Here is a 12,872-nt window from a genome sequence, read left to right on the forward strand (position 1 = left end):
ATCATTCCCGTAACTCCTTTTGCCATTATGCTATGGAACAAGTGAAAATTTAACCAAAAATCTTGACAGTTCTATTTCATAATGATACAGCTACTCAGTAAGTGAAAGACAACTGTATTCCCTATTTTACACAGCTCTTCTCAGTCACCTTTCACAGCCCATTAGAAATGATCCAGAGAACAGAGGCAAGAGAAAAATAATTAGAGAGAAATTTAGAATTGTCCTATTCATGGACTCCTTGAAACTACTGAACTGTACACACAGAACAAAATGCAAGATTAAGGCTTTTTTTTTTTTCTTTTAATAATGGTAACATTCACACCTATCTACTTATTAATTCTAGATCTGTGCACTTTAAGTAAGCCTACAGCTGACAGGCTGTTTATTAGAGCAGACTAACATTTCTTGTCCAAAGTTAATGCAAAAACTTTTTAGTAAAAAGCCCATGTTTCCTTAAAATTCCCACGCTTTTACAAGCCACGTCTATTCCCTTCCATATTTTCAGGCTAGGTGAAAAAATATTTAAGTAAACAATTAAGTTTTCAAATAGAAGTTAAGAAATACAAATTTCTAACACCACTAAATAACAAATCAAGTTCAGGACAATACTCAAACCTTCCTATTTACAGTGGTGGAAGAGCAAGCTGGGAACACAAACACAAATTGCAATGTTCCTATTACAGTCATAACAAATTATTCTGCAACAAAACATTATGCAACCTACGACTGCTCAGCATTCGTTGTTTAAAAGCAAACTGTAAATTGAAAATACTAAGAAAAGTCAAAGAATATTTTTAAATCTTCAGAGGACAGATCAAGCTCTGACCAATCATATAGCACCCCCTGGCAGACATTTCTTATACTCCACTGAAAAGAACCAGAATGGAGAACTTTCTACATTTTATCTTTCTATTCCATATTAAAAGAGAATGCAACTATGGGAGGGAAGCGAATTAAAAAGGAATATACTAGCAAATTAGTTAACCCACAGGAATTAAAATGATCCAGTGAAGAATTCTGTTGAGCAGTTGCTAAAATAAATGGCTCAAATGAAAACAGACAGATGAAAATAAATTTTGTTTTAACAAAGCTATTTTAAATGACAAATTAACACCACTTATGCTTGTGTTGGGATCAAAGACCACTAGTGCTACTTCTCATGTTGCCATACTTTGACAGACAGCGACACAAATGGGAAAAAAACACAAAACTTAGCATCAAAAACACATAAAAAACCCCCCCCGTCTTTCTCAGAGCACTACTATGTAGATCCGTTCTTCATATAACAGGAACTCAGGGTAAACTGTTGCTGGAGATACTATTTCTTACTAATTCCTGGAAGAAATCTCTTTTTCCCATCAAGCAGCTTTTCCTGCTCCCTAGAAGGTTTTCATTCAAAGCACCTTCTGGTTACAGGAAGATTTTCATTCAAAGCATCTTCTACTTCAGCCCAACACTCTTCCTGACTAACTTATGGCCACTCTATTGGCTACAATTAACTGCTCAGATTTCAGAACAGCAAGTGAACCTACAATATTATGTCCAATTCCAGGGAGGATTTACATCATGTCTGGCCTCTTCCCTCCCCCCCCCCTTTTTTTTTTGTTTTTTATTGACAGTGAAAAACACGCACTTAAGAGAGGTCATTTACTCTGCATATTATGGTACAGAGGTAGCAACTTTTACTGTTAAAAGACAAGCCTCTTCAGAGAGATACCTCTTAGTTTCCCAAAACCAGGCACGTATTCAGATTAACCAAGTTTCCTGATCAAACGCCCCAAACCCTTGAGCTTCTCTCCAGATCTCTTTCGTTCTCACCTAAAAACAAAGGAACAAACATGGTCTAAGCCACTGCCCTGAGCCACTGATTGAACCTCAAAGCACAGTTCTAGTAATATGGCAAATGTTTGTCTTAATGCAACAATAGGGAAGTGGTGGAGAGAACTGGGAGTGGGGTGAGGTTTGGGGGTTGGAGGAGAAGCAGGCTCGGTAGATAATACTGGTGGCCAGTACGGTCTGGCCATATGGACGTATGGTATCAGTAGAAGCGTGACAATCTGCGTGACACTTATGTAGAAAAGGCTCTCCCTCCTTAAAGAATCCAAGCAGCCGTAAGATAAAAGGGAATTTCCTTGCATACGGAAAATTGGCTAAAAAAGGCAAAACAAAATACAAGTAAATAAATGGCCTGTTACAAATGGAATGCCAAACCGACCTATAGTAGCGCTTAGGCCGTTCAACAAGAAGATGTGACTTTGCTGATTACACTAAGTTATTCAAGGTAATAAGAGTACTTGACTGAAGAAGGATTCTGAGTGACCTGACAGTAAAACAGCAGATTTTATTCAGCAAGTCTCACAATAATGAAAAAGAGGTAGTTCTTCACACAGCCCATAGTTGTAAAGGTTTTTGCAGATGCTAGAAATTAATATGGGCTCAAGAGGAAACAACAATTTCATGGCAAAAAATGCCACCGATTACCTCCACGTATGCAGGAACCAGTCATGACTCAGGAATGTCGTCTGGGATAGCAAATGGTGGTAGGGAAAGGCAAGTATATATCTGCTCTGTTCTTATAGTCTTCCTTAAACATCTTTTGTCGCTACTCTTGGATTCCGGTTATCAAGTTGTATGGATCCACTGCAGCTGCTTTTGTTCTTATGCACTGTAACTGACTGAAGTCCTTATGGCCACTTCCACATTGTTAGAGGTACAAGATTGCTCCATGAGTAGTTACCTTCCTTCTCTTTCCCTTTGAAGACTTAACATTGTAAGCAACTGTGAGGTGAGATGCTGTCTCACACCACGTTATCTTTGCCAAATCAACTACTTTACATCTACTATAGCCCAATCTGAAAAATTCAGATAAAAGCGGTTCAGTTATTACTAGTGCAGGCACAGATACTGACAGCTGAAGACGTACCTCGAATTTACATTGCCTATTTTGAGTAAAGTATACTTTTAACATTTATAAGAAGTTGCATGGTACAGTAAATTAGCATTTCTAAGCTGTAATTACACTCTTAACACTTTGATCACACTTTCAAAGCAGTCTCCCTAGCACAGGGTAGCAAAGCTCTAGCATAAGCTAGTATGGGCTCTAGTATTGGCAGGAATTAAGCTCTAATACGGGCAGGAATTAATAAATTCAGCTTTCTTGCAGACTGTAGGCAATACAGGCAGATCACATTTCATTTTTTTTTTAAAAAAAGACCCACACACTACACTGGAAAACCACCAGATTTCTACAAACAGTAGAAATCCCATTTCCTCGCACACTTGGCAAACTGAAGAAGACAAAGCAGGTGAGCCTTGACATAACCTTGATGTAGTTTAACAAGTAACATGGTTTAAAACATCGTTTCAGTTTGGTGCTTAGATACTCTGATAGTTCAGAGAGAATTATGGAGTGTGACCACAAAGCTGATCGTGCAACTTTCTTTGTAACTGATCATACAGAGAGCTCCATCCGTGCAAAACCAACCGCACAATCCCTCAGCCTTATACAATGTGTAACATTACTCTTGCCATCTCAGCTCCAGGAAAAGGGAGACAGAATAACGCAACTTCAAGAATGTATTTTCCATGTGTAGCACAGAGAAGCCAAAACATATGCACCCATTTCCCCCTGCTAATACTTATTACAAGTACATGTCTAAGATTTGGATTAGGGTTTTGGGGGCAGTTGTGCTTGGTTTTTTGTAATTAAGTTACTAAACGTATTTTCCTCGTGTTTGGCAATTATTTCAGTTCTTTATTTTACAGGGCTATTCAACAGTCATGGAATTTCAAGTTAATTTACCCCCAATTCTCCATGCAAACTCTATCACAGCAATTGTAGCAAGCATAATCAGAAAGTCTCCCATTTTTTTGAAGTTCGTTACATTATTTAATGCAATAGCTTGCTTCAGATGAGATCTTTTCTGTTTCCTTGGAAACAACATTCTCTGTAATTGTTTCTGAAGCACCTCTAACTTTCCCTCCCCTGGTAACACTTTGGCTTTCTTAGATGTTACCTGTGAGACAGTTTCCAATTTCTTTTCAGCTATAACAATCCCATGTTGACACACGTGATGTTAATAGTTGCTTTCTAGCTTCACTGACCAGAAGTCTACATGTTACAAGACCAGCTTTGCTAAGAACTGTTATGGAAATCAGCATAACGTTTTCTGGAAATGTTTTTTGTTTGCTCTTTCTTGCTGTTGTAGTGGGTTTTTTTTAAAGAAAAAATAAGGTATGCTACCATTAATGATTATACTGCAATGATTATATTAGGTGTTCTCAAATCTTAGGAAAAATGACAAATTTTATGTTGCTCAAGCAATCTTTTCCCAGATGCCTCTTAGAATGGCTAATAATGCAGTCTTAATATGTAAGCTAGTATTGTTTTCCTGCGCATCCTTTTTAGGCACTTAAATAGCAGACACTGCCATCTCATCTTCTTTGAAAAGGAAACTGAAGCACAAGACTGTAATAGTCAAATACCTCCTTTCTGTAAATCCAGTTAGACAGAGACTATCACAGACCCCATGCTAAGGTCAAGCAACAGAATTAGAGAACATCTGTGAAGAATTCAGGTTTAAGTAATTTTCTCGGTATTACAAAGAATATCCGATTGACCCTCAGTCTCTGCTGGTTTTTTCCACATATCCTTCAACTACCCTGATCCAAAATCATTCTTCCAGCAAAACACTCACATAGTCTACACTCAAGTTCTTAACAGTCACAGCCTGCTTCACAGCGTCAGTTCAATCCTACAGCAGGTCCGTCCCGTGACAGGGCTCAAGCATATAATCATACATGCCTGTGTTTCGGTACGGATAAACCTGGGTGAAAGCAGAGGGTGTGGGGAGCAGAGGGGGGCTGACAACTGTGATATATCAATATTACTTTCATTGACATTGCAACACCAAATGGCATTTCTGCATTGACTTTGCAATAGGATTAATTTCCCAGTCCTGGTTGTTTTAATTGTTTTAAAACAAGTTGTTTTGCTAAATAGAAGTATGCTGAACGTACTGAGGAGACAAAAAGAAGTCACTGGTGTTTTGGAGCACATTAGGGAAAAGATATTGGCTGGGATTATTCTTCTGATGTTTCTCCAATGTAAATTCATATTCTGGGTTAGGTAAACCAAACTAGCAGTAGTCATCCTTATTTTTAAGCCATAACATGTAGATTTGCTCTGACCAGGATACATTTTAGCTAGTAAAATATCATCTGACAACTAATGTTACAATCTAATCAACTGTGTCACAACAAAAACACACTGGTACTAGAAACAACAGGAACTTTTGTGCATGCGAACAGAATTAGTCAAGAAACCTTCCTTCTGGAGTATCTCCTACACATAAGTAGCAACTACTTTCTTGAAGAAAAAAAAAAAACAAAACAACCAAAGGAAAAAACCCCCCTCTTTTTACTCTTTCTAGAGTCACAGAAATAAAGGTGCTCTGCTTAACTAAGGCCAAAAATTGTCCTGCAAATGCTGTTTTGGATAGCAGATGGATAGGGCAAAAGTTTCAGTCATGCGGAACTAGAAATCAAAACTTTCTGTTCAAAATGAAATGTATCATGAGTATGCATGAAAATTGGCATGACCAAGTAATATGCTGCCCCTGTTTTGGGGGTTACATTTAGGCACTGAGTAGTAGCAACTTTGAACTGCAATTTCTGAATGTTTATCTAAATTTAGAACTAGACCAAATAAAAGCCTTAATGGGAACCCTCAGTTTCAGTCTCTGGTTTAGGGACTACTCATATATTTTATGCAGTAATACTGTTTACTGTAACATGAAGAAACATTCTGTAATCCTCTGTGTTCTTCTTCTTTGGGTAATGATCTCTGATTTCTTTCCTGCATAAGTTCAACAGGAAGCGTAGGGCATGCTCTCACCTATAGCAAACTACAGACTAGTAGTAATGGCACTTTCCAGAAGGGAGGGGGACTGAAGAAGAGAAGCAAGGGGAACCACATCCTCATTTCCATGGGTAAATGCACTAATTTTTATCCTACTTTATAGATGGTGTATCAGTATAATGTAATTATATATAACTTACTTTAAGAAAAAAAAATTTGTAAGAAACCTGACTACTACTAATATACAGGATAATCCAAGTCCATTTTCTGGGTTGGGTTGTTTCACCATATTAGATGAAGCAAAGCCTACCTAGGTTAAAAAAAAAAAAAAAAAAAAAAAGAAAAAAAAAAAGGCAAATGATTTTGACAGCCTATTTAGACCAGAGAAGTTCTGGACAAAGACTTAGAGATGGGTGTGACTGTAGAATCTGAGAATCAAACTGGCACCTGCTGAATTTAGATACATGGCTAGCTGGTGCTTTTAGGATCCAAGATGGATCACAACTGGAAACTTGCAGGACTGAGCTGTCGAAGTGCCTACGTTTCAGTAAAATGTCTTTCATTGGATTTAATCCTAGAATCACAAAGTCACTTGAATTAGATGTTGCTAAAATGCAGCTGAAGTAAGTTTATATTTATTTTTTCTATTTACTTAATAGAAAATGAGGAAGCTTAAACCACCCTTATATACCATAATACCATAAGCTAGTTGAATGTTAAGAACAGCAAAGTGATGTACGCCTCAAAACACGAGGCACCATTTAAAATTACTCTGTCCTGTTCTTCCTACTGACACCACCAGTTTACTCACTTGTAGCCATGATACCTGGAGGACATGCTGGTATCCCGTGATCAACTGCCCATCTGTAAGCTCCTTCACCAACTAAAAAGCTAGGAGACACAGAAGAGGGAGTTTAAACAAAACCATATAACAAATCCCCCTTTTCTTGCAATTATTTTTTCTATTTGGTTTGGTCATTTTCAAATTGTAAGCTGTCTACCTTTGCACAGAAATGTCAGCTATAATTACATTCGGCAACCTTACGTAGTTTCATTAAAAGACGATGCAGCTCTGACATTAAGTTTAGTATTGGACAAAAACATGTGCTATTAAATTTGAAATTAATTACCAAATAGCACCAGCTTTTCATTGCAGCTAAACCAGGACAAAGCTGTCTAGAGTCTTGCTCTCTATAACAACTTAGTAAGATCCTGTAGAACAACAACATGGGATGAATGCGGCAAGAATGGTAAGATATTTCCAGTAAAGTCAGCCAATGCCACAAAAATATCAAGAAGTCCTTTGAGAAGTACAACACAAGCTAAAAATAAGCCTTATTTAGAAGGATAAAGGTCTGTCTCATGGAGTTTTATCAAGCATTTGCAAATGAGTCAAGTCTACTGAACTTTTACTATATTTGCAAAAAAACCCCAAACATTTGAGTTGTTTCCTAGTCAGTACTGAACACTTTACAGTACAGAGACAGTACACACTGCCATGACAATGAACGACAGTAAAAGGTTATACATAGACATGTAACTTGGCGGGGGGGTGCGTGTGTCAAACAAAACTTCCATTATCTGTAAGGAAATATGTTTCCCCTTAATAAATCTGATTCCCCGAAAAAGGGAATGTGGTAGTTGGGAAGCATACATTTTCAGAAAGCTGCTGCACAACAGTACCAACAACAGCAACACAGTAAAGGACAACTATTTCCAATTTTAGCTTCATATCCCCCTTTTGAAGTAAGAATAAAACAACTGCCTAATGGACTCAAGAAGTAAAGACTGAGTATTTACGGAAATATCAAGAAGTTTTACAGAAATACTAGAATTAGGAACATGAGGCTAAATAAGTTATTTTAGCTACAAAGAAGTCCCTGGGACAACATAGTACTACAATTTCTGAGTACATTATTGATACAGCAAATTTGCTGGCATTAATGCCGTTGGAAATTTTCTTGAGCACGCTGTATCTGACACCTGCAGCTTTCAGCAAGTAGTATTTTGCTTTGGTCCTTTCTGTCTTCTCTACGACTTAACCAATACAAGAGGTGTGTCCGCTCTTTCTTTGCGAAAGTCTCCAAAAAAAAGTTTATCTAGATAAGAATTTGAATTGTTAAATACCTATTTCTTACCATCGCTAGTGCAGCTCCAGATAAATACTATTCATGTTGCAAAATACTGCAGAATAAGTTACTAGGCACTTTGGGAGAACTCAAGCATCTCTATTAGGAAAGCTAGTGCTCAAGAAACAACCTGTCACTTTCATTAACATAAGAGAGAAACACAAACCGTAGTCAAACCTAATTACGTAGTATTCTCCATTGACTTAAATAAGCTAGTTTTGGTCTTTAAAAGAAAAGTTTTCTATCAACAATACATTCTCAGGAAATGAAGAAGCACTTCCTGTTCAATAAAACAATTTACACAGAAAGGAAGAGTAGGTGGAAAAAGCATCAAGCTCACATATGAGGAGTTTTATATACGATAACTTGAAAGACACAGATCAGTCAGAAACACTGCATTTTACAAGCAGTCTCACAATTGCTTTTTTTAATACTTAAAAATACAGAAACAGCCACTACTATTTATGAAGAGTGCAAAAAAAAAAAAAAAAGCACCCAAGAATGTCTCAAAACTTAAGTAACACGACTTTTACTTTGCTCACACTTGCATCCTATAGTTTCCTCTCCCTCCTATAAGATGGGCACAAAGTATTTTCCAGTTCTGGTCCTAAAGAATGGTTAGATTAGTCGAAGCAGATATCTCCTGCTGACATCTAATTGAGGCCCCATAACACCACAGAGATCATTCACTTTTTTAAAAAACTTTTCAGTTAGGATGTCTTGAAAGGACAGTATAATCACAGGAAAGTTATAATGAACAGTTCACCAAAAAATAAAAAAATAAAACAAAATAATCAAGATCTACGTGCTTGGTTATCTGTACTACCCTGTCTCCAATGAATTGATACGAAATTAGCTGGTAAGAGACTCCTACAGGACATACGGTGTAAACTCAGCTCTGCAAGTAGCCAAATGTGTATAATCTAAGCAAGACTAGACAGTGTTTACACCATCCCAAAAAGCACGTTCTGTGATCCGGTTCAGCGCACAGCCACACACACAACCGTACCAGCCACAGATGACAGGGCTGCGAGAGGGTGGGAACCAGCAGTCTGGCACTAGGGAACTGTTTTAGTTGCCATGAGAATCATCCATGTAGCCATGCAGAAAAGCTGCAGTGGGCAAGAATGAACAGGGCAATACTTTAAGCTGACATAAAACCAAAACTACCTCTAAACAGCTACCACTGAGCTTGATTTACTGGGGGAGAGGAGAAATAGGAAATAAAGCCAGTGGGCTATAGAAAGCAGCCAAAACCCCACCAAGTCTCAAAAGCCTTTATGGCTAATTCAAAATATAATTTTCCAAAGGGGGGGGGGGGGGGGGGGGGGGGGGGAACCAAACCCGAAACCAAAGGATGAATGAGTTTGTGCTCTGCTACTCCAAAACCTGGTTCTGCACAAACAAGATAAAAAGATCTTTCTTGCAAATATATCGAACGCAGACTACTCTGTAGGTGCTACAGGCTCAGAACACACAGAAGATAAAAACGTCCTCCCAGCAAGGAGCCAATGCTTGGAGACACTTTCTAGTTCCAGGCAAACTAGACCATATTAATGGAAAATGCAAGTAAAGGTCTCCAAAAATGGTCTTTTTAGGCAATTTTCTCCAAGAACATGGTTATCCTGGTGCTATTTGCTCCAAACAGGTCCACTTAATATGGGCCGTAAGGAGACAGGCCACACCAAGGTAAACAGAAGTGGCAGAAGAAGGTTAGATCCACTAAAGATGGTCAAGGCAGTCCTGAATGTAACAAACTCACTTTGTAACATTTATTATAAAAATGCAGCAATCGCTCTGACATCACTGTTGCAAAGAAGAAATTGTTCTGAAGAAATACAGACCAGAGATAAAAGGTGGTGGAAATCTTCACTCCCGGCACTCTCTTGATTATGCGCTGCCCTACTAGTTACACAATGTCCAGATCCTGCCTACAGCACTGTAAAACTGAAGCAATTACAAATCCCCGTATACCCAAGGGGGGATAAAAACCCACCCTAAGAAGGGATTCTTTCCCATATGGGTTACTATTAATAATGAAAAAGGGATACAGACACAAACTTAGATATCAGTAGTACTAAGGAGTTCTAAGAAAGGAGACATTTAGGTGTATTTGTACCATCCTGCAATTCTTATGTATCTACACTTCATTGTAAACAGATGTAAATCAGCCTTTCCGCTTAGGAAGGTCAAGGTTTCAGCATAAAAAATAGAAAATCTTCAAACTTATTACTACAAAACTTCTAATCCATTATTCTGTGACCAAAGACCACTTCCAAAGATCCCTCCAATACTTACTTGCACAATTATAATAGTGCTTTCCTTTTGTAAAGTTACACAATGAACAGGAATATCTTATATGATAGTATGTAACATTTACAAGTTCACTATTTTCTGTTCCTGCATACATAGGCAAAGAAAATCCTGACAACATCAAGCTCAATAAAATATGACAGAGACCCGAATAAAATATTTAAGGACCTTATAAGTTTCAACAAATGCACTCAGGCATTCAGGGATTTTCTACTTTAACCTTTGTAAATTTTAATTTGGATAGTGGGATTCTGTGTTTTAAACAAGATGACAGGATATTGATCCAGAATGACACACTCCACAGAGCTATTTACAGCAAATTGGATACATCAGTTATGACACTTGATCACTCCTTCCTAATAACCTTATCTCAGAATAAATTTCTTCTCATTAGAATTTCTTCTACTGAAAATCTGAAATGTACCGCTTTGAATTGGTTTTGAATTGTCACTATAAAAACGGGTGCTGAACAGGGTTCAAGAGGCCAAACTAACTACCTCCATGTGTTCTTTTATAGACACGAATCTCCATAATGTCACTTCTACTGATCTCACAGTTCCTGAATTTTCCTTGTACAGTCATGTGCCAAACGTTCTGGCCAGAAAATATTAAGCTAGCCTAAATCATGCTATAGAAACAGCCTCTACCACTAGCCTCTTTAACAAGACAGGTTCTTAGGCTAAGCAGTATGTGGAAGATTCCCCAATACACTATTTGCCCATGAGAAACAAGATGAAACTTGCATATCTTTACACATAAAAATCAGTTACTAAAATCCTCACACTCAGTGGGAATGACAAAAATACAGCTGGTCTCTTAGTATTTGACTACATATATTCCCGGCTTGTGCAGGAATATATTTCAGTCCCAAACCAACAATGTGTCACGTCAAACCCTGCCAGAAAGGCAAGGCTTGAGATTGTCACTAGCCATTCACCTATAATGAACATGAGCTCTAACATTCTGAACTTGGGATACCCCGTACATACAAAAGCATCCACCAAAGCAACTCTAAAGCACAACCCATCATGTCCTACTACTATAGATTGTTCCCCTGGTAACTAATTTGCTCTAATAAAATACACGTTCAAAATCCAGAATGGTAAAAAAGAAATTAAAATATGTATTAGATAACTCGAGTCTACAACATTTGCATGATAAACTGTATGTGTTAGCTCTGAAGACAGTTCACCTCTTGCCTCCAGAGTTTGAGCTCCCTTTTCTTTAAAAGCATCTGTTAGCCAAGATCTTGTACGGTGTTTGAAAGATTTAGTCTTGTCCTTTGAGGGCAAGAGAATATAGTTTCTTTTCCATTCAATTATTTTTAAAATAATAGCAGCATAGACTAGGTCATGAAGTTACAGTAAACACGCTAAAATGCCCAAGTGCTCTTCCTTACAACGATTCAAGAAAACACTGTGACAATACAGACAAAACTAAATCACAAGTGCTTGCTCCCGTAGCTGCCTTCAGTGGTAGTTCTGGAACACCAAAAATAGCCCACCTCATTCGACACTGTCTTTCATGCAACTCAGCTAAGCCCTGGCTTTCTCCTGACATCTAAAGAAATGAGGTACTAACAGCAATTGAAATTCAAGTTCCTATTCCTTAGTAAACATCCTCTGGGAAAAAAGTAGTTATCACACTAACTACTAACTACAATTACTCTTTTCTTTCTTAAAAGAGAGAGAGTTTTAAAAGCAAAATTTGCTTATTAATGGTTTGGTTTTAGGGTGGCCTTTTTGATCTATGACCTTCCTTTGCAGCATGACAAAACACTGAAATAGTGCTTTTCTTCACTGTTTAAACTGGAATACTACACCATCCAGGTACTGTTTGGCTAATTTTACAGAATAAGAATAACATAGTAAGGAAAGTAAAATTTGTGAATCTAAATATACATATTTTAAACTACATAACTGATAGTTTAATACATCAGGAAATACTACAGTCCTTTAGTTAGCAAATAGGTAGTAAACTTCTGCAACGGGTATGATAACTGGATAGCAGACAATTAATATGAATGAATCATTCAAGTTCTCTACTTGTCAATTTAAACTGCTAATGAAAATAAGATGGTTTTAAGATCAATCACTTCTGACACATTTACTAGATTCTTTCCAAAATGATGGAATAATATGTAAAGTTGTTATGCATTTAATAGAGAGCTCTTCCATCTAAGTATTACACCCATCTCAATAAAGGAGCGCATGTTTTCACCGTTGTTGGAAATGCTATTAAATTTATCTTTAAAAATAACTTCCCATTTTGGCTGAGATAAGAGGAAGTTACTGAACACTGTACATTTCCACACTATAGCTACAAAATAAAGCCACAAAGACAGGGAGTAAAGTAGGATTCTTTTATATACTGGTTAAAACTATGTTGCTTTTTTTAAAGGTAGACAGAGGCAAAGGTGGTAGAATTACATTTTAATCTTGATGTATTTAGGGATTTTTCAATATGCTACCGTAAAAAAAAAGTTAAGAATTCAGCATGACATAACTGGAAATAATCGCACAGATGGAAATTATCACAAGATGATGTCACTATCTATTCACAATACTTCA

At 37.4% G+C, this 12,872-nt stretch overlaps 1 protein-coding gene across 2 annotated transcripts in view; it reads right to left on the minus strand.

Moving 5' to 3' along the window:
• TASP1 (taspase 1) overlaps positions 1-12,872 on the minus strand; it is an 85,459-nt gene that overhangs the window by 55,594 nt on the left and 16,993 nt on the right. For both annotated transcript variants that reach the window (XM_063327836.1, XM_063327835.1), the window contains one exon: positions 6,672-6,751. In XM_063327836.1, the coding sequence (XP_063183906.1) occupies positions 6,672-6,751 (80 nt within the window). The remainder of the gene's footprint in view (positions 1-6,671; positions 6,752-12,872) is intronic.

The sequence above is a fragment of the Chroicocephalus ridibundus genome, chromosome 3 (assembly GCF_963924245.1).
Source record: "Chroicocephalus ridibundus chromosome 3, bChrRid1.1, whole genome shotgun sequence".
Lineage (NCBI taxonomy): Eukaryota > Metazoa > Chordata > Aves > Charadriiformes > Laridae > Chroicocephalus > Chroicocephalus ridibundus.